Source organism: Miniopterus natalensis, chromosome 2 (genome assembly GCF_054644295.1).
Source record: "Miniopterus natalensis isolate mMinNat1 chromosome 2, mMinNat1.hap1, whole genome shotgun sequence".
NCBI lineage: Eukaryota > Metazoa > Chordata > Mammalia > Chiroptera > Miniopteridae > Miniopterus > Miniopterus natalensis.
In genome coordinates, this window is record NC_142082.1 from 141,900,272 (window position 1) to 141,921,034 (window position 20,763).

Sequence of the window (20,763 nt, forward strand, 5' to 3'; positions counted from 1 at the left end):
GCTTGAACTAGAACCAGGTCTTCTGACTCCTAGTCCAGTGCTGTTTCCATTATATCACACGTAGATCTAGACTATGTCAGATCTCAGTGTTTTACATGGCCCTACATGTACATGGTCTATCCAGCATAAAAACTGCCATTTGATGACACCAAGAGTAAAAGCAAGACACTTTTTGTTTCGAGTGATCTGCTTCTTTGGATCTGAATGTTGCAGTATTCAGCCTTTTGGTAATGCAAATTGACTGGATGTTAAGTTTTGCCTCTGTCTTAGCAGAGGGAATGTGTTGTGATGTAAGACCTACATAAACATCTTTGGCATAAGATTCTAGGAACTTTCAGGGAGTAAATGCTCTTGTTCCTTCAACTCTGGAAAAATCTCCCCTTCACCTGTGTCAATGATGGTTGGCCAGGTTTTCACATCCACAGCTGCGGCCGCCTCTCGGGACTTCAGTAACCTCATTAGTGTCTGCGTGGTGAGAATGCAGGCAGCTTTGCTGACCTAGAAAACAAATGAACAGATATAAGCACCAGGAGGCTTAGCCCCCATGTAGCACCAGAGGCTGTAGCTGCTGCTAAAAGCAACTCACACACCACATTGGACAGGGGAGTATCAGTTTTTCAAAAAACACACACAGGACAATGGAGGTCAGTGCTTCCCCTTACACTTGTCCTGGTCATGTGTAATACTTAACTGCCTTATGATGGACTTGTTCATGACACAAGTTTTGTTTACAACAGTGATTCTCAAATATTCCATAGTTATAATCTCAGTATGGATCCCACAAGCTTTTGGTTTCATGAAGACCAAAATAAAATATTAACATGGATTTTTGTAATGCTCAGGGAAGGAGTTAGTGTTTGCAATAGTTTAATGAATGGTTGGTAGAACTACCTAGACCTAGAACATACCCTGAATTTGAGGGACTCTGTGCTTTCATAGAAGCTAAGCTTTGCTGCTCACCCCCACGTGGAAGCAAAATGAATGACCTCCCCATAAACTGCGTCAATGGGAGGAAACTTCCCTCCCTGCTACTCTGGCCTACTTTGCAGAATATGACAAGGGCATTTTGCTGAATCGAACTTTGTAATAAAATCATCTACGGTGAACACAGTTTTTATGCTGCAGGCTCCAGTTGCTGACAGAGCAGCAGTTCTTAAAGAAACAACCGTTACATAAATTGGAATTTTGTAACTCTTTGCTTTAAAGTACATTAGGATATGATGCAATAAAGACTTATCTTATTTTCCTCAATTCTCATATTCTGTACAAACTTCTGTCACTTCCAGAGCAATATCTGGACACTTTTTAATACTATACTAAATAGTATATATACTCAGTTTATAAAATTAACCAAAATTAAACTAACCTGACACTGGGGAGAATTCAGTTTGGCATATAGAATTACCTTGGTTATTGTACAGAAAGAAATATGAGAACTTATTTAAAAAAGGGGGGGGTCAACCAATGAATGCATAAATAAGCGGAATAACAAATCAATGTTTCTTTCAAATCAATCAAAATGAAAAATAAAAAGAGGGGAAAAACAAGTTTTATGGAGAATTACTATGATAGCTTTGCCTTTAATGTTCATGATAAGTGCACACAATTCTGTATCTCACCAATAATCACTTTCCCATACTCCTTCACTGAATAATGCTGGTCACTGGTCAGATTAAGGAAAAACAGGCTGTTTACAGGAGACAGATTTGACTTTCTGACTCAACACAACTGGAGAATTAGTAAAGATCCTTAGTTGTCTGAATCTGGATTTTATGAGATGAGGACAAGGTATACTTTGTACTTACATCAACAATCATGCGGACTGTGGGCAATGTGGCAGTAAGGTTCTGAACATGAGGAGGCCGGACGGTCACAGGGACACACCCCGCATACAGGCAGCCATAGAATGCAGCGATTAACTCGATGCCTGCAAGACAGTCGATTAGCTGCCTAGCATCACTGCAAAACTAAAAGGCACATCTTCCCCAACCAGTTTATTAAATCATGTGCCAAATGGGTTATTTAGAACATAACTTAACAGATATACTAGCAGAAGAAAACTTGAAAATTAAGAAGGAATAGAAGGGAAAGGAGGAAGCATATGAAACAACTGATAAAAAACAGAGAGAATAGCCAAGATTCAATAAGAAGAAAGGAAGTCAGAAGAAAACTCTTGCCCTAGCCAGTTTTGCTCAGTGGTTAGTGTAGGCCCTTGGACTGAAGGGTCCTGGGTTCGATTCCAGCCAAGGGCATGCACCTCTGTTGCAGACTCAATCCCCGGCCCTGATATGGGTACGTGCGAGAGGCAACCAATTGATGTGTCTCTCTCACATTTCTCTCTCTCTCTGAAAAGCAATGGAAAAAATATCCTCAGGTGAAGATTAAAAAACAACAACTCTTGAAAGATATCTGAAGAAGGTATTTTGGTATCATTACTTGATGTCACTTAGAATTAACTGCAGAAATTAGGGACACTGAACTTGATAAATAAAAGAATGGGCATAGGGGAGATGACAAGCACCTGAGTTTTCTCTAAATATGTAGAAGGCCACTATGTGAAGAGCAACTAGACTTCTAACGTGTGGCTCCATCAGTGGGTATAAGTTTTAGGGAGGCAAAGTGTGACTCAGTCTGAAGAAGACTCTGCAACATCGGGACATGACAGGTGGCCTCCTCAGGAAGTGTTCTGCCCCATCACCATGTCATAATAAACTGGTAGATAAAAGACAGTATCCACAGGCACACCATAGAAGGGATTCTTTTACAGATGACCTTCTAAGAAATCTTAGTATCAATGTAAATAAAATAGCATAGTAATCACAGAGCAAAATGAAATAAGGGATACAAAAGACAAAAGAAGGCTGAATATATGAGTGGGCCAGGTGACAGAAGAATAAAGAAAGGGACAACTCAAGTATTTCACCTAAAATTTTGAATATTTACATCAAACTGTCATCAAATAATTCTGAGTCCCTCTTACTGGGAAGAAAAGGTTGTTGAATTAAATTAGAGCATGGAAGATGAAAACAGCAATAGTAGAGGAATACTACATATCAATCATGATATGAAGACTTTAAAGTCAAAAGAGTTCCTGGACAACTTTCTTTTGGAAACTGGGTAAAATGGTCCCATTCCCGAAGACTCCTAGAAACAAAGCATCTCAAAAGTCAGGAAGTCTTCATTCATTCATTCAATATTTACCATAGTGCTAGGAACTATGCTAGATAACGAAAATATAAAAGTAAATACAACAGACCCAGTCCCCAAAGAGCCATTCTGCTGCATAACCTCAGGGGTGAGGCTTAGTTCGCACTTTAGCCTATGTGCAAGGTACTTCCTGAGTTGGGAGGTGCACAGCCTACATGGTCATATATGGTGGCCCTGAGTTCCTATCCTCGTATAGTCTGTAGTCTAGTAATAGATCTTAAGTCCAGTCTACCAATTCAACACTTACCAGGTGGATAGAGCAACACCACATTGTCGCCTGCATTTAGATGTCCCTTATCACCAAGCACTGACGCAATCCTCTCTGCTCGCTTATGAAGCTGAAGGCAGCTGGCTGTGCACACAGTGGTGCCCTTTAAACAGGAGGAAGTATAGCTCATTACGAAAATAAAACAGTAACAAGTATAGCCAATTTGACATTCTACCTAAAAGGCTTGTGCCCTGGTAGATTACTTTTAGCTAGTTATCAACTCCAGTGAAAATTCCTCCAGTGCTAAAAGACATGTGTGGTATATCTTTTCTTTTTCAATGTCTAAAGGTACTTAGGGAATATCAACATTAACTTAAGTCAAATGTAAGTACTTGTTGTCTTTCTTGTTTAAAACAGCTTTAAAAACACACAAGGATTTTTTATTTAAGTGAGAAAACAAGAGTAAAGGGAAAACAAAGGAACTGAAAGTAGGATGAGGGCAACAGTGAGGTCAGGACAATAAATGCTGGCCATGAGGTCATGTGCTTGTGCTGGGGATTAATTAAGCACATATTTGGCTCTGAGTTTCTAACAGCAAAGATGTAAACAAAACATTAATAATTAATCAGAATCACTGGCTATTAATAAAGATTAGCAGATTAGAAGATGGCCAACTATTCCTGACCCTGAGAATAATTTCTCCTGTGGGTCTTCATAAATATCCTTATTATCAATTCAAGTTTCACTAAGCTGGGCTTTTTAAACCTCCTTTCCCTTGTAAAAATGTCCCACAAATGGGAAAGTGCACAAAATATAAATGTATAGCTTAATAAAAAATTGTAAAGTGAGCACCTGTATAAAAACCAGCATGACATGAAAGAGGCCACTATCAGCAACTCAAAAGTACCCCCATGAGCCCGCCCGGGTCAGCCTTCTCTCCTCTCCATAGGTAACCACTCTCTTGTCTTTTTAATGGTAATTGCTTACTTCTTTTTCTTTATATTTTTACCCTCATGAAATCTTGAATTTCATATAAGTGGAATTGTACTGCATATACTTCTGTGCTTTGCTTCTTTCTCTCAACATTATCTTAAGAGTCATCTATGCTGCAGTGCCTAGGTATAATTCATTCATTTTTGTTGCTGTATATTTAACTGTATGAACACACAACAATTTATTCATCCATTCTATTGCTGACAAACACTCATTCTTATACAATATCCCGGTACATAAATATTTGGTCAGGTATAGACCTAGAAATGGAAATGCTGGGTCATTGAGTATGCCTGTCTTCAGCTTTAGTGGATAATGCCAAATTGCTCTTTGTCCTGCCAATACCACACGGTCCTAATTACTATAACTGTGTATCTCAAAAAATCTCATGATGAAAACAAGTTTTACTGAACAGTTTCTTTTAAAAATAACATTTTTATTTCAGTAATATAAAAATAGGACAGGTTATATATAGAAAATCTGGAAAATATAGATAAACATAAGATGTAATCAGTATATATTTTCCTTTAAAAAAAAAAGGACTATATATAATATATAAATTCACAAGCAACATTTTTTAAAAAAGGCATATCTGCCCTGCCTGGTGTGGCTCAGTTGGTTGGAGCGTTGTCCCATGCACTGAAGGGTCACAGGTTAGATTTCAGTCAGGGCACATACCTGGGTTGTGGCACATACCCGGGGTGTGTGTCAGTGGCAACCAATTGATGTTGCTCTATCACATCAATGTTTCTCTCTTTCTCTTTCCCCCAGTCTCTCTCTCCCCATCCCTTCCTCTCTCTCTAAAACCAATAAAAACATATCCTCAGCTCTGGCTGGTAAGCTCAGTTTGTTAGAGTCATCCCTATACACCAAGGTTGCAGGTCCGATCCCCAGTCAGGGCACATACAAGAAGCAACTAATGAATGCATAAGTACGTGGAACAACAAATCGATGTCTCTCTCTCAAATCAATAAAAAAGTTAAAAAATAAAAACAAAACAACAACCACAAAAACATATCCTCGAGTAAGAATTAAAATAAATAAATAAAAAATAAAAATTTTAAGAAGTTATATCATCATCCTATCTCCTAGAGGCGGTGTAGTGCTGTAGTTAAGAAAGTGGGCTCTGAAGCCAGCTTGGGTTCAACTGAAAGAGCTAACTTCCTGCCCTACTACTTGGGCAAGTTATTTTACGTCTCTGTGCCCCAGTTTCCTCAACCTTGAAGTGAACTATGAAATATAAAGCACCCAGAACAGGGTCTTCAATAAGTATTCAATTATTATTAAAGTTTAATCCTATTTTTTCTACTTAATACATTATGAGTACTATTTTCTTGGTCATCATATTTTCTTCTATAATACTGCTTTGAATTGCTAAGTAGTATTTCATCATGTTTATATACCGTAATTTATTTAGTCAATTGTCTATCTGATGGAACATTAGGATTTTAACACTAAAATAAATGTCCCTTTGGCAAAAGTTGGGTTCAATTCGTAAGGCCATTTCTTACATTCTTCGTTTTGGTCCATGGTATAGCAGCAAACTAAACGTCAGTAAAAAAACCATTTTCTGGGCATGAGGGAACAATGCTATATGGTTACTAAGCTTTCTGGTAGTCTGGCTGAAACTAAGGTAAAATGTGAGAGTACAGAGAAGAACAAACGGACTACATGTTCTTTAGTAACACATATATATTACTTCTCCAAGCAAGAAGCAAATTTAAACTATGCTCACTAATAAATACCTGGGCTATGAATTTCACAGGGCCATAACTTTAACTACAGCCAAGCGTGGAAGTGGAACAAGAAGTATGCTGGATTAACATCTTACTGAAATGGAAAGACTCTACTGAACCATGGGTTTGAAGAGAAGCCCACTACATGGAGAGGTGGAGCAAGGAAGTCCAAACGTTTTCTACTACACAGCAGTGGCTCTTAAAGTTTTTAATGACTTTTCAGTAAGATGCACAGCATATTCCTCTCATTAAGTTCTATCACTGCAGAAATTCTCAAAGGGGTGTGTATGTGCACGCGCGCATGTGTTTAAAATATATCAGAACTCAAGGGGGCCAGGGCAGAAGGCGGCAATTTGGGGAAGTCCCCTAAGAGATTCCAATAGGCCCTGCAGTCTTCCCCCTGCTGCTGAGAAATACTGCTATGTGCCATGATTACAGTACTTTTAGCCTCTGACTCAGCCATTAAAACAAACATCTCAGCAGACTCCCACAGGATGTTTAACTTAAAAAATACAGTATTCTGGTGGACCATCATTAGAAAGCAGTAGTTAAATGCATGCTTGAATAATTTTCAATTTGCTTTTTATCTGTTAGCAATAAACTACTTAAGTATGTACCAAAAATAACTCTGGTTTTAAAAATGTTGCTCTAAAAGTCACTTTCTTCCAGGGAGAAATCAAAGAATTAAAAGTCATACTGGGTAAAAAAATTACGTGACATAATATATTCCACACATCTGTAGACCTATGTAATTACATTGTTGGCCCCATCATCCCTAACAGAGCTGAACAAAGATGGCTCGATTGTAACACAAGAAGAGACAGCAGGAGGTCCCATTTCAACCTTGAATGATTGCACAATTTATCTTCACAGGTCAAAAAAAGGGGAAAACAGTAACTCCTTCCTCAGAGTTGGCAACAGAAATTTTCGGATGAGAGAAAGAGATCAAGAGTGCCTAAGATACTCCCACAACATTCAGCTGAGTTGATATACAAATGTTTTCATACCTTTGCATTTAAGAGCATGAAGAGTACATGGTCAGGAGTTGCCTGGGCTCGCCACTGTAATATCTCCGCCAGAAACTGGTGCTAAAGCCACAAAACAGAGAAAAGAATAAGGGTCGGCAACTTTTTAAAAGTTGGATAACACATCTTCCACCTGCTACCTGAAGTTTAAGTTTTGTCCTTGACTTGTTCATAAAAACTACACTTCTGAAAACTTACCTTCCTCACTAAATCATTCTCTTCAATTTGCCCGAGATCCCTTCCTGCAGCTTGTGCTATGCGTTTTCCAGCAACCAGATTGCCAACCATCACAGAAGCAGGGCCTACACCTGTAAGTAAAGGCAAAATTCAACTCTGGAGATGGGAATTCAAGCTGTATACCCCAGAGCATTTTCAGACGGACCAAAACTGGTTCAAATGGACTGAGCAATTTTCTAGGCACTGGGAACACAGGAACAAACAAGACAAAGAGCTTGAATTCTAGTGGGGAAAAGCAACCAAATAAGCACATACACAAATAAATACAAAAACAAAACAGGACCACAGGAGAGATGGGAATTGGGGGTGGTGGTGAAGGAGAGCAGGTAGCTTCCTATAGCTTAGGTATAGGGAAGTTTTCACTCTCAGGAGGTGACAGTTGGTTGCATCTGCTCCAATCATAACACAGCCCTAAGAGTGGGTTTAACAGTAATGAATATCTGGTCTGGAAAGAAATCTGCTGTCTATAAGGACTGAGAGTGAATGCATTAGGAATATCAGAAGTGCTTTATTAAAAGTGAATATTGACATCCAGATCGTAAGATAATCTATAAGGCAGCTGGCCTGAACTCTTAAAAAACACCCATGTCTTGAAGACAAAATAAAGCCGGGAGGAGGTTCTAAATTAAAGGACGTATCAGCCAAATGCAATTTATAACCCTGACTGGATAATGGATTTTTAAAAATTCAGCTATAACAAACACGTGGAGAAATGCGAATATGGACTGTGAACTATTAGATGAAAGCATTATATTAAGGTTAAATTTCTTTTTTTTGTAAATATATCTTTATTGATTTTAGAGAGAGGAAAGGAGAGGGAGAGAGAGAGACAGAAACATCAATGATGAGAGAGTCACTGATCGAGCCCGAAACCCGGGCATGTGCCCTGACTGGGAATCGAACTCTGATCGCCTGGATCCTAGGTCGACGCTCAACTGTTGAGCCATGCCCGGCCGGGCAAGGTTAAATTTCTTAATAGGATAATGGCATTATGGTTGATCAGGAAAATTTTAGGAGAATTATTTGTTCTTTGGAGATACATTGCTGAAATGCTTAGGGGTAAAGTGCCATGATGCCTGCAATCTACTTTCAAAGAGTTCAGGGGGAAAAATGGTAACAATTAGTGAACCTAGAAGAAGGTACATGAGTGTTCATTATACTATTTTTTCAATTTTTCCATAGGTTTGACACTTCAAAATAAAAAGGGAGAACTCTTCCTCTTTCAAGAAAAAAAGTGCTAGTGTTCTGTATGCTTTCCTTAGTGGTCACTTACAGATTAAGACTAACGAATCAAACTAAGATGGCTAAAAGATAACAAAACTTATTGTCAGCTGAGTTTTGAACAATGGTGATACTATGCTTAGATTAATACTAAGTATCTTTTATTGCTAAAATCTGTTGTGCCTGAATATACTGAAGCATCTGAAAAAAAATCACTTAAATCATAGAATCACTTTTAAATAGTTGGGAAAGCTGGGTAAAGGGTACAAGGGAATTCTTTGCACAATTTGGCAACTTTCTGTGTGAAATTATTTTCAAATAAAACATTTAAAATTTTTAAAATCAAATAAAAAATTAAAAAAGGGTAAAATACTCCAACACTCTGACTGCTGAACACTTTTAGTTTAAAGTGCCATATTGTGCCCAGCCAGGCATGGCTCAGTGGTTGAGCATCGACCTAGGATCCAGGAGATCTTGGTTCAATTCCCAGTCAGGGCACATGCCCAGGTTGTGGGCTTGATCCCCAGTCTGGGGCGTGCAGGAGGCAACCAATCAATGACAACTCTCTCATCATTGATGTTTCTATCTCTCTCTCCCTCCTTTCCTCTTTAAAAAAAAAAAGTGCCATACTGCAATTTTAAGTATAATATGCAAAATCCCTTCCTAAGAAACCGTAATAAGTTATGGATATATCGTGTTGAAGAGGCTTTTACATAGGCAAGACTCTGTGTATTTGATTAAGTTCCCCAATCCTGGATTCACACTGTAAAATAATAAAAGTGTGACATTTAAAAAAGTGAATTTTTCAGAATAGTTTACAATAACAGCTCAGCTGGCATGGCTCAGTGTTGAGTGTCAGCCTATAGACCAGGAGGTAACGGTTCAATTCGCAGTCAGGGACATGCCTGGGTTTCGGGCTGGATCCCCCAGTGAGGGTACTGCAGGAGGCAGCCAATCAATGACTCTCTCATCACTGATGCTTCCCTCTCTCTCTCCTCCCTTTCCCTCTCTGAAACCAATAAATAAATATTAAAAATAATAATAATAATAATAATTCAGGAGCATCATTTCTTAAGTCCATGGGTCACAGAAAGTAAAAAATAACTGAAAGCAGTAACATGTAGGAGGATAATGCTGACACTGCTGTATCTGTAAATATGCCTTATTTTCCCATGAAACTGTACATTTCCCGTGGCAAAAAACCCTAGTCATCAACCCCAATGTCTATTCTCCTCCTCTCTCTTCAAAACAGAATCCCCAGTTTGTAGCTGGGCAAATGCCTGGAGTAAAGACCATATTCTTTAGAATGGGATAATAATAGGTAAGAGGAAATAATATATACAATTTCTAGAAAATATGTTTAAAGGGGGAGGGTATGCCCTTCTTTGCCTTTTCCCCACCTGCTGGCTGGAACGCAGGAACAATGGGTAGAGGTCAGGCAGCCTGTGGAAGACTGCATTATTTTCTTACAACCCTTCCTTCCCTCCCTGTCCTTTCTGTGGGAGGAGTAAACTCTCTGCTCCACTGACATTGGGCATGTTTGGGACAATAAAATTTAGAAGACATGACAAACAGAAGTTTTAAATATGCCTGTGTGATCTGGCTTGCCTTCTTGCTTTAGCCATCTGCCTTGAGAAAAATATGGCCCAGGTAGTTGCTGGTCCCATGATAAGGAGATACATGGAACAAATTCTAACCCAACCTACAGCCTGGAGCCAAGCCAAGCCCAGCTGATCCGGCTAAGCTCCACAGATCCACATCCCAGGAGCGAAAAATAAATGCTTCTTATTTTAAGTCACTGAGCCTTAGGGTTATTTGGTATGCAGCATTTCTGTAATAATAGTTGGCTGATACTATGCCATAACAGAAAGGTGGGAAATTAGAACCATAATGATTGAGGGGCTGCCATCCTAGTCCTGGGCTGTCCAGCTCTGCCTTTCTTTCACCTGAAAAAGAGATAAACTTGTCTCTTGCTTAAATTGCTATTACGTTTTTCTGAAACTTGCAGCCAAAATCAGTCCTAACACACTCTCATTCTTTAGACAACAGCTCCAATGGTATCTCAATGAGATTTTTTCCCCCTGGACTGCATTAACACTTTTCCATGTTCCTTTGCCTCTCCTTTCCTTTTTTAAAAATCTCATTCCTACCCATCTCCACAACTTTCTGTAGTCTTCTTAAGGCCCAACCTGTCATGTGATACCCACATCATCTCCACCTCATTTATCCCATGACTTTCAAACTGCTTTGATCTGACCCATTAAGATCTTAGCAGGTAATCACAGCAAAAACACAGAACCTAAACCTAATGCTTTTTTTTTTATTGGGCATGTGAATGTTATGCCTATGTGGGCTTAGGAACAAATCTTTAGATAGGTTTTATCATTTAATAAAATTAGATGAAATCTGGCTAGCAAAAACAATGTTTTTAAGCATCTACTATGACATGAAAGTTTTGTTAAAGGTGCAATTTAAATAGGATTTTACTCATATGACAAATGTAGGACTTCAGTGTAACAGGATTTGAGATGGAGAAGAACTGCATGTTTTATACATCTGTCAAATACTTAGGCAGGTAATATGAAGATACTTCTTTTTATACATTTCTCAATTAGTAATATACAGACTTCTTGATTTTAACAGCCCCTTTAGAATATTAGCCTCCATAAACTGTTATTTCCACTAGCAGAAACTAATAAATATCATATATACTTTAACTCTACACACACTGTTACTAAGATAAGGTTAGTTGGTGAACTGACAATAACATCTAGATAAGCAACTGTGATATGATCTTAGCCACCAGACAACTGATGTAATAACTACTGCAGAGCAGAAATTAACATCTTAATATCGTGATAAAAATACCTAGAGAGTCAGAGGCTTACATGTTTTATTATTGTACATTCATGTTTACTTTTCAGTAAAAGCTGTCTTACAGAAATATAGTTAAATGCCAGGCTTCCCTTTTCTTCCTAATCTTCCCACTTTTATCTTCTCTTCCTAGCACAGTTGGAAGCTGATATGCCGATGTACACAGTGTGTGAGAGTGAGTGTGCTCAGCTGGGTGTGGCTCAGTGGTTGAGCGTTCACCTAGGATCCAAGCGATTGGGGTTCGACTTGATCCCCAGTCGGGGGCGTGCAGGAGGCAGCCGAGCAATGACTCTCTCATCACTGATGTTTCTATCTCTCTCTCTCCCTCTCCTTTCCTCTCTCTGAAATCAATAAAGACATATATATATATATAAAAGAGAGAGTGAGTGTGTGTGGGTAGTGGCAGCAGGATCTGTAAAGGCCAGATTTGGACTCTTAAGTGTTTTAAGGTGTACAGAAAACCAGGAACCTCTCATTAACTTCTCAATTAAATGAAAAAGCATCAATAAAATATAATGATTTCATGTTGGATTGAACAGATAACACGACTGACCATCAATCAACTACTCTTGCCTGTAGCCTCCTAACTCAGCACTGTAACCTAGGTCTGCTCAGAAATTAGGCAAAAGGGTGAAATTGACTATTTGTTTTATTTTTATTTTCCATATGGCAATTCATATACTTTTATCTGCATCGTGAAATCATAGGAATACGGCAAATGCCAAACATGCTATTTATCTGTGCTTACAATTCAGAAAACTTCTGAATTAAGCATCTTTCCCCTCAGAGCTGTTACTGGCCCAAATCAGACCCCTAAAAATGAATGAAGGATGACTCTAGGTAAGAGGGTCCCAACAGAAAGGCAGTGTAACTTAATGATTCAAAGTGTGGATTTTAGAGTCACAATTAGTGTGACTCTCACCTCTGCCACTAACTAGCTATATGACTTTGGGCACAATTCTTAACTTTCCTGATCTTTACTTTCCACAGCTGGGGGCAAAGCTTTAGGATCACATTTGTAAAACATAAAAATTTGGCTTTTAGTAGGCACTCAATAAATACTAGCTTTTCTGATTCTACTTCTACTTCTGAAACTGGGACTCTGATCATCCTGACTCCTTATCTTACATGAAGGGGAAAGGGAGGAACGCTGCGAAGAATCCCTCAGAAGAGGGAGCCAACAGTGAACCCAGAGAAGCCTATTCTGCAGGGTCTCAGACCTCCCTGCTCTCAGTCAGCTGATAAAGTCTAATTCCAGAGAAAGAATCATGCTGGAAAAACTCTGCTTCTTGAATTTACAATCTTAATATTACATCTTCAAAGCCAGCATATTACCTGGTTGCTTTTGCCGGGGTTTTGGCAAATTGGTCACACATGTATGTGGGCACATGAGGATATTGCACGGATGTAGAGATCCTTCCAGAAACAGCTGTTTTGTTTGAGATATATGGATCCCTCCTAGTGGAGTTTTTGGCAATGTATTGGCAGGCACCAGAGCGAGGCAATAAACCCCCACTTGATGAATGCTATCGATTGCCTAGAAAAATAAAAAGAAAAATATTCAGCGAGATTAATTTTACTACACTTGACATCTCCCTAACATAAGCCATTATTTCTTTCTCTATCCGTTCTATTCTAGGTCTAGAATCTGATAGATTAAGATCCCCTATATCTAAAAGTACCTAATCCTTTCAGTGGTGGTAGAGGTCAAGAGAAAGGGTAAGATATGATCTAAAAGGGCAGAGGTGAACACTGATTTGCAAGCCTCAATATGTTCTCTTGAGACAGAATGTGAAAAACCTACAAATTTGTTTTGGTTCTTTTAATATTTTAGCTGCCCAATATAGCTCAATTAAATTATTACAAAGTATTTTTATTATAAATACAGCAGAAGCTCTGTAAGTAGGCCCCTGCTTAAGTGGTTCACCAAGTTAGCAGGAATCCCCTCTGCAAGGCATCTGAGCAAGCAAGGCCTACCACACACTGAGCACTGATGGCCACCAGCTCTGTAAGAGCACTTCTGCTCTTGGTCATGCACCTGTGTGCTTGCCTAGCATCAGATGTGCTTGCTTCTACCCATTTTATGCCAGTTGTTCTTGTTATTGTTCACGTAATTTACTTAACCATTAAATCAACTGACATATTAAAATGACAGAAAGAGTTATGCTTTGGAAAGACTTATTAAAGGTAAGCTCCTAAAAAAACTACTATTGATAGGTATGGGCAAGTTAGTTCTAAGAGGTAAGGATTATGTGTTCTAGTCCCTTTTCAAACAGTCATGTCCTAGTCTAACTTAAAGGAAATGAAACCAGAAACCAAAGACAATGCATTTGGATGTCGTTTATGAAAGTAATTTGACCTGGAACTCAAATTGGTGTACTCATATACTACTCTATATGAAATAAAAGCATGTTTATACGTCTTGTGTTAAAATTTAATACTTGAAACATTTCTCATATTTCTGATTTCCTGCTTCAACCACCTTTTATTTTTATTTTTAAAGAGAATTTTTATGTTTATTTGTGCCAAACTGACAACATATGCTGGGAGCAGGATCTCAAATGCTCCACAGAATAACAGCTCTGCAGTTTCTTTTGTGCACTGAAATGAAGGAAGGGACATACAGAAGATTACATAAAGGTTGCTTCAATCACCTTTTTTTTCTTTTTACATTTTTATTTTTTGCTTCAACCACCTTTTAAAACTAACTGACCAACCAAACATATCAGCTGAGAGGGTTCCAGTGTATTACCCATAAGTCTTACTGAAAAGGAGATACAGTCTTAGGAGACGAATGCAAGAGTCATAATAGATGAGCAAGACCTTTTACTGAAACAACTTAAAGGGCACAAGAATAATCCCGAAAATCACTGCTCCTTAGACTATCCTACTAACCAACAGAGCCAAGTGGAAAGTGGCCAGTCTGTCAGAGGCCCCAAGTCTCTGGTAGCTGAGAGTATACAGGAAGTTAGCAAATATGTTCCACACAGCCTGGACTCCCTGCCCAATACACCATCTGGGGGGCTGTCTACTGACCACCTTCCTTAGAAGGTGCTCAGTGAGGTATTTAGTTTATTATACATAGACCTAGAATTAAACTGCCACTGGGCTCTACCTACCAGAACATATGGTATCCTTACTGGTCTACTACAAATCCAAGTGCTCTAAGCTGAGAAGCTACAAAGACTGCAAAAATAATGCCCTCTTATTTCATGCCCAAATCAGATCCCAAATGCCTTTTACAAGAATTTGGATTAGTAAGTTAGCACAGCATTTCATTCCTATTGTTGCTTTCCAGGGAAAAGTAACAAATATGTTGGGGAACTTCCATTTCCTGTGATAGGAAAAAACATAATTCACTACAAGATTCAACCTTTATGCCCCAAAGTTCACTCTGAATGAAATAAGCAGTTTGTTTATTGAAAACATGAAAAGTACAAAAAAAATTCTCTTTGCAAATCTGGTTCTTAGTCATCTTTCAGAAGCCATCCCAGTCACACCTTCTTCATAGTCTTTCCTGTCTAGTGTATCTGCAGTAGATTCTCTTTTCTCTGATTTTCCACTACAAATAGCCCATGCTATGCCAGCTGATAATTCAGAATCACAGACCCTAAGGACAGGAAGAAATATTAAAAGTCATCTAGCCCCATCATTCATCTCATGATTGCATCATTTCTACATTACCACTAACAGGCAGTTAATAGATCCAAATGCCCCAAGCAGATTAAGTTATGGACGTTGGGAACACTCCCAATGGCATATAAGCTGCTATGGCAAGGACAGTCCATCTTTTCTTTAGACCCTCCACTTATCCATCAAACATTTACTGAGCCTACGATGATGACGTGTTGGCATAGTTAACAGGTTCTGGGGACTGAGCAGGGAGCAAAAGAGATAAAGTTCTTGGCCTTTATGGGGCTTATAATATAGTAGATGTAGAAAACAATAAATATAAACATACTTATATGGTGACAAGTACTAAGCAGAGACATAAAGAAGAGTGAGGGGACAGAGAGTAAAAGGGAATGTTATTTAAGATAGAGTGGGCCTCTCTAAACTCCTTATTGGAGATTATGCTTATGATTGTTATTTTTGCTACTACTAATAATCACCATCATCATTTACTGAATGTGGGCAGTAAATGCTTCAATTAATTATCTAATTACTATCAATTAACCCTCCTAATAGCTCTGTAATATAAATAATTTCATGCTCACTTCATAGATTAGGAAATAAGCTCACTGAGGTTAAGTAACTTGCCTAAAGGCACGAATGTGGTGGGGAATGGAGCTGGAATTCAAAGTGTGATTCTAATAAAGACCAGACACCTTTCATCACTCTACCCTGCCCCCTCTAGAAACATATCCCTTATACTGAACCCAAATCTTTCTCTTTCTGGAATGGTTTATGTCACCTGATCTCTACATCCACAGCAAAGCCCTTCAAAGTAAGAACAGCATCCTATATTTTCTTGGATCCCTTGCACTCTGGGCACCACTTTTAACATGTAGTGAGATTGTAGCTGTTGATAAGTGGACTGATTACTGTCAAAGACGGGTTCCACATATGGACAGTTAAAACTTTCATGAGTTGTAAACACTCAGGAAACAAAAAGTGAAAGAATTTGCTGAGACGAGTTAATTCAATTGTTTTTGGCAACCTGAGCAGAAAAATACTATGTGGTCCATAAGGAGAAATGGTATTAATTATCTAATTTTGCTAATAGTACCCAGAATATTTAAGTGGTGGCTGGCAAGAAAAAAATAAGGTGGCATAACTAGTCCATCAAAGAAAATCAGGGATTGCTGCCACATTTGACAACAAAGCCAACCTGCCCCAACAAAGACCCAAGGTGTGCTCACCTGTAGCACCCGGCTCATCCACTGGAAACTATCTTCCTCAGAAGCGTCGGGTCTTTGTTCCGCAACCACCACAATGCGCTCATCATAAAATACAGACACAGAAAACACAGCAATTCTAAGAGAGACAGATCAAACACATCAGGGCTCCCTTCACAACCAGTCCTATTTGTTTTGCTCAGTTGAAATACAGAGAAGGGACATCCCCACCACACTAGCCAAGAATGAGTTTAGAAAAGAAAATGTACAATCATTACTGTCAAAACGAGGACTCAAAAAACATGTATTAAGCACCACTGTCGTGAATGTGGGACACAGTGATAAATAAGACACAGGGCCTGTCTTCATGGAGTTTGTATGTCAGAAAGACAGAACAAACACACACATATAAAAGAATGTCATGTTGTTATATACACTAGGAGGACACTAAGGCAGGGCGAGGGGGCGGAGCGGTGTGCGGGGCATACTGTGAAGGCAGGTGGTTGGGGAGCGCTTTGCTGAGGAGCGGACACTGGAGCAGAGACCTGAATGAAGTGAGGACGCGAGCCACGCGGAGATCTGGAGGAAGAGGTTTCCTGGCAGAAGGAACGGAAAGCGAAAAGGTTCTGAGGTAGGAACGAGCTTGGCAGGTTTGAAGAACAGCAAGAAGGCCAGTGTGCCTGAAGCGGAGTGGCGAAGCAGAGAGTGATGGGGAGAGGTCAGAGCCAGGCCAAGGCGGTCACGGAGGACCTGGCAGGCCAAGGGGAGGGGGATGTTTTCAGTGAGGTCTCCTCTCAAACATCCCCTTACTAGTAAGGCATCCCCAGACTGCCCTACATAAACTAGCAAGCACACCCCCACCCCTATGCTTTTTCTGCATAGTATTTGTCATCTCATACGTTATCTTTTTCCCTATGTGGTTACTATCTGTTTCTCCCAATGAGAATGTGAGCTTCACAAGGCCTGTTTTGTTCAATACCCCACTGTGAACATCTAGAACAGTGGCATGCAGTTGGCATCCAATAAATATTTCTTGAATGAGTGCATGAAATAATGGGAAGTCACTGGAGATGTGAATATACCCGCACACCTGACCATCTCCCTTCCTTCCTTTTATCCATACATATTTAATGAACACCTACTGTGTGCCAGGTGCTGTGCTGCGTGTTGGGAATATAGCTGTGCCCAAAGACAGAAGGTCTAGTGCCCCATGGAGTTTACACCTCATAGGAAGCCACGCCATGACAAAAAATTACACATTTCAAGAACTGGCTCTCTATTGATTTAATTCATTTTTCTTCTTCACAACTAAAGGGATAGCAAGATTGCTTTAAAAACATATATCCATGATTATAAACTACTGAACAGGACATCAATTATTCAAATATGTACCAAAAACCTTTTCTTGAATTAATAAGCAAAGAAAAAAGGATATCTAATTGACTTTATCCATGGAATTTGAAATTAGCACTTATGTACTATGTCAATCTCTGTGTTAAAATGACATAATAAATTAGTTAGAAATGAGTAAGAAAAACAGTTCTTAGATGTAAAACTCTACAGAGTAGCATCTATCTCAATTAGACTGAATGGGACTACTTCCATATTGAAGGAATGTAGGAACTCCAACATTTTAGAATCCTCCTCAGTCCTCAAGACTCAACAAATAGTAATAATGAAAAACTGAAATACAGGATATGTTATGTCTTATTTCTCTCAATTATAGCCAAAAAACCAGCTGGTTTAAGACAAACATTCAAAGCCTGGTTTCTGCTATACTTAACCAAAAATAACCTAATCATTTGAAAGAGAACCTACAGAACACAACTCAGGTCACCCGATAGATATATTTAGATTCTACTGAAAATGTTAACATTTGAACTTTGCACTACTCACCTTCCTCTATAAACCGTCTTTATTGATTCAACAGCCAATCCAGTAGCAACAATGTCATCAGCATTATGTCTTCGACCACTAACCATCAGTAACCCATCCATTTTTCCAACCACAAACACCAAGCTGCCCTGAAAGATAACAATGATTTACCTTAATTTCCATAATTTAAATAGTAAAACTGATATTTTACTTCCCGCCTTGAAATAAATCTCATGAAAAATATAAGACAGAAAACAATACCATACTTTATGGATTCTGAGAAAGTGTTTCATATCTCAGCATCTTGGAAATCAGTGGAAAAAATCAGTGGCACCTCATAATTAATGACAGTGTATAAGAAGGGAATCCATTCATATTTATTCTTAGGGAGGAATTTTATAAGAAAAAGCAACTAGGATGGCACACAAGCATAGTTTATTTTCCCAGCCATGATTATGTATTAATTTATCTTCTGTGCCTATTCATGGGGTGGATGCAGAAGAGAAAAATGTTAAGTCAATTAATACTCAAATTAGGAAGAGATAAAAAGTTTTAATGTGAGAATAACTGTTTCAAGTTTATTAGGGTAATGCTGTTTCCATCTGGCAAGATCATAGATAGGCTGCTAATAAAGAAAGGTCAAAGGAAGACTGTAGGAGCCTCTCCTTTCCAGTAAGATAAGAGAACTGCAGGAAAGCATGCTGTCAATGCCCTAAAAGCACCACTGCCTGATTTTACTATTTAACATAATTGCTATCAATAATTCTCCCAGACCCATCTGCAATAAACTTTTCCCATTCACTACAGTATTCCTAAATTTCTTGTACCATTTATATATATTCATTATCTAGTAGTCACTTTCATGTGGATATCACTCTGATTTACTGAGCACAATGCAGTGCCATGCACTGACTGGGCTATGTAAGTATGACATCACCTCCAGTCTCAAGAAGCTACCAGTCCATCCTAGAAGACAGAAGAGAACCATTCATTTCCAACATAGTGTGAGAAATGCTACGGTGGAAATGAATAAAGAGAATGAGGCAGCCACTTCTAGTCTGCCACGTGTGCTTCGTCACTTTCTTCACAGCAGCAGCACTTCAGGGGGCACGGCCGACCCAGCAGGGCGGCCCTTCCTCCTCCCGTGTGGCTAGGGTGGCCATGCGACCGGCTCAGAGCAGTGTTGCTCAGCAGCTTCAGGGAATCTTCCTTAAGAGATGGTAGGACTGCACCCTTTCCTCTGTCCTGTTTCCTGGAACACAGATGTGATGGCCGGAGCTCCACCTTGGACATCAATAGTGGAGCAGTAAGCTAAAAGGAGCTGGGTCCTGAAGGATTTCCTGGTGGAGTTAGGAAGTCAAGACAAGAACTGCAGACTTGTCTTTCCAGGAGAGTGATTCTCTTAGAGGAATTCCCTTGCCCCTACCACCCTCCATAAATGTTAGGAAAGAAATATAATGAAATGAGATATTTCCTTATATAACTTAAAGAGACGAGAGAGTAAGGAGGTAATCAGAGATGGATAGGAATATATGGGCTTAACTATGATAACGAATACCTATTACTTATAAAATAAAACCCAAACTTCCCATTATATCATGCAAAGCAGTCATGATCTGGCTCTCTGCCTTCCTTGTTGGCTCACGAAGCTAGCTACAAGCTCTTTGAAAACAGGTTTTGTGTCCTAATTGTCTCTATAAACCCAATACCACTTGCACAAAAACAAATTGCTTTCATTAAAGGAATTTACTATTACACAAGTTGTATTGCTGATAATTTGTATGAAAATGCTTTGTACACTATTTATTATGGTTTCCCTTTGCCATTAAAGGGAACTTTTTCAGCACACTTCTAACTTATTGAAACATATTAATCAAATCAAAGAAGGGTAGCAAGAGTGAGAAGAGTTTTGAAAATAAAAAATGTCTGTTTGGAGGAGTCACATAAACTTAGGTAACAGAAGCAATAAACATTAACTCATTTATCACATTCTTATAGGAACTGCTTTAAATGTAAGTCAAGTGGCCCTGTAAAACTCCTGGACTAATCAGAATTTGTTCTGTCTGTAAATTAAAGCCCAAACTTTTGAATAAGATGCATCAAAACGAACATGAAAACATCACTTACTGGCCCCACAAACCCCAGCAATCCTGACCGGATGAAAGGCATGTCCCCAACAGGAGAGCCCGCAGAATTTACCGGAATCACCTAAAGGACAAAACAAAGTGACGAAAGAGTTTTTTCTTTAAAAATGTAACTAAGAGCCTCTCATGTACATGGGATCTCTCTCATGTATACAGGGTTTCCATACATATGCACGTATTAAATTTGGTGTTTTCTCTTGCAAAAAAATGTATCTGATTTTTTAATTGATTTTACAGAAAGAAGAAGGGGGTTAAGGAAGAAGGGAGGAGGGAGGGAGGAGGGAGAAGGGGGGGGAGAGGGATCAATCTGTTGTTCTACTTCTTTATGCATTCATTGATTCTTGTACCCGTCCTTGGCATATCGGGACAATACTCTAACCAGCTGAGCTACCCAGCTGTATTTGA

At 39.0% G+C, this 20,763-nt stretch overlaps 1 protein-coding gene across 2 annotated transcripts in view; it reads right to left on the bottom strand.

Annotated features, from left to right (window-relative positions):
* The window catches only part of DIP2B (DIP2 acetate--CoA ligase B (putative)), a 217,009-nt gene that overhangs the window by 19,886 nt on the left and 176,360 nt on the right, over positions 1–20,763 (bottom strand). For both annotated transcript variants that reach the window (XR_015714063.1, XM_087814671.1), the window contains exons 20-28: positions 20,342–20,422; positions 18,236–18,363; positions 16,364–16,478; positions 12,837–13,038; positions 7,368–7,477; positions 7,152–7,232; positions 3,455–3,578; positions 1,806–1,927; positions 387–498 (exon numbers count right to left, since the gene is read on the bottom strand). Coding sequence is in view for 1 of the 2 variants with exons in the window: in XM_087814671.1 (XP_087670797.1) it covers positions 387–498; positions 1,806–1,927; positions 3,455–3,578; positions 7,152–7,232; positions 7,368–7,477; positions 12,837–13,038; positions 16,364–16,478; positions 18,236–18,363; positions 20,342–20,422 (1,075 nt within the window). In the remaining variant the exon portion in view is untranslated. The remainder of the gene's footprint in view (positions 1–386; positions 499–1,805; positions 1,928–3,454; positions 3,579–7,151; positions 7,233–7,367; positions 7,478–12,836; positions 13,039–16,363; positions 16,479–18,235; positions 18,364–20,341; positions 20,423–20,763) is intronic.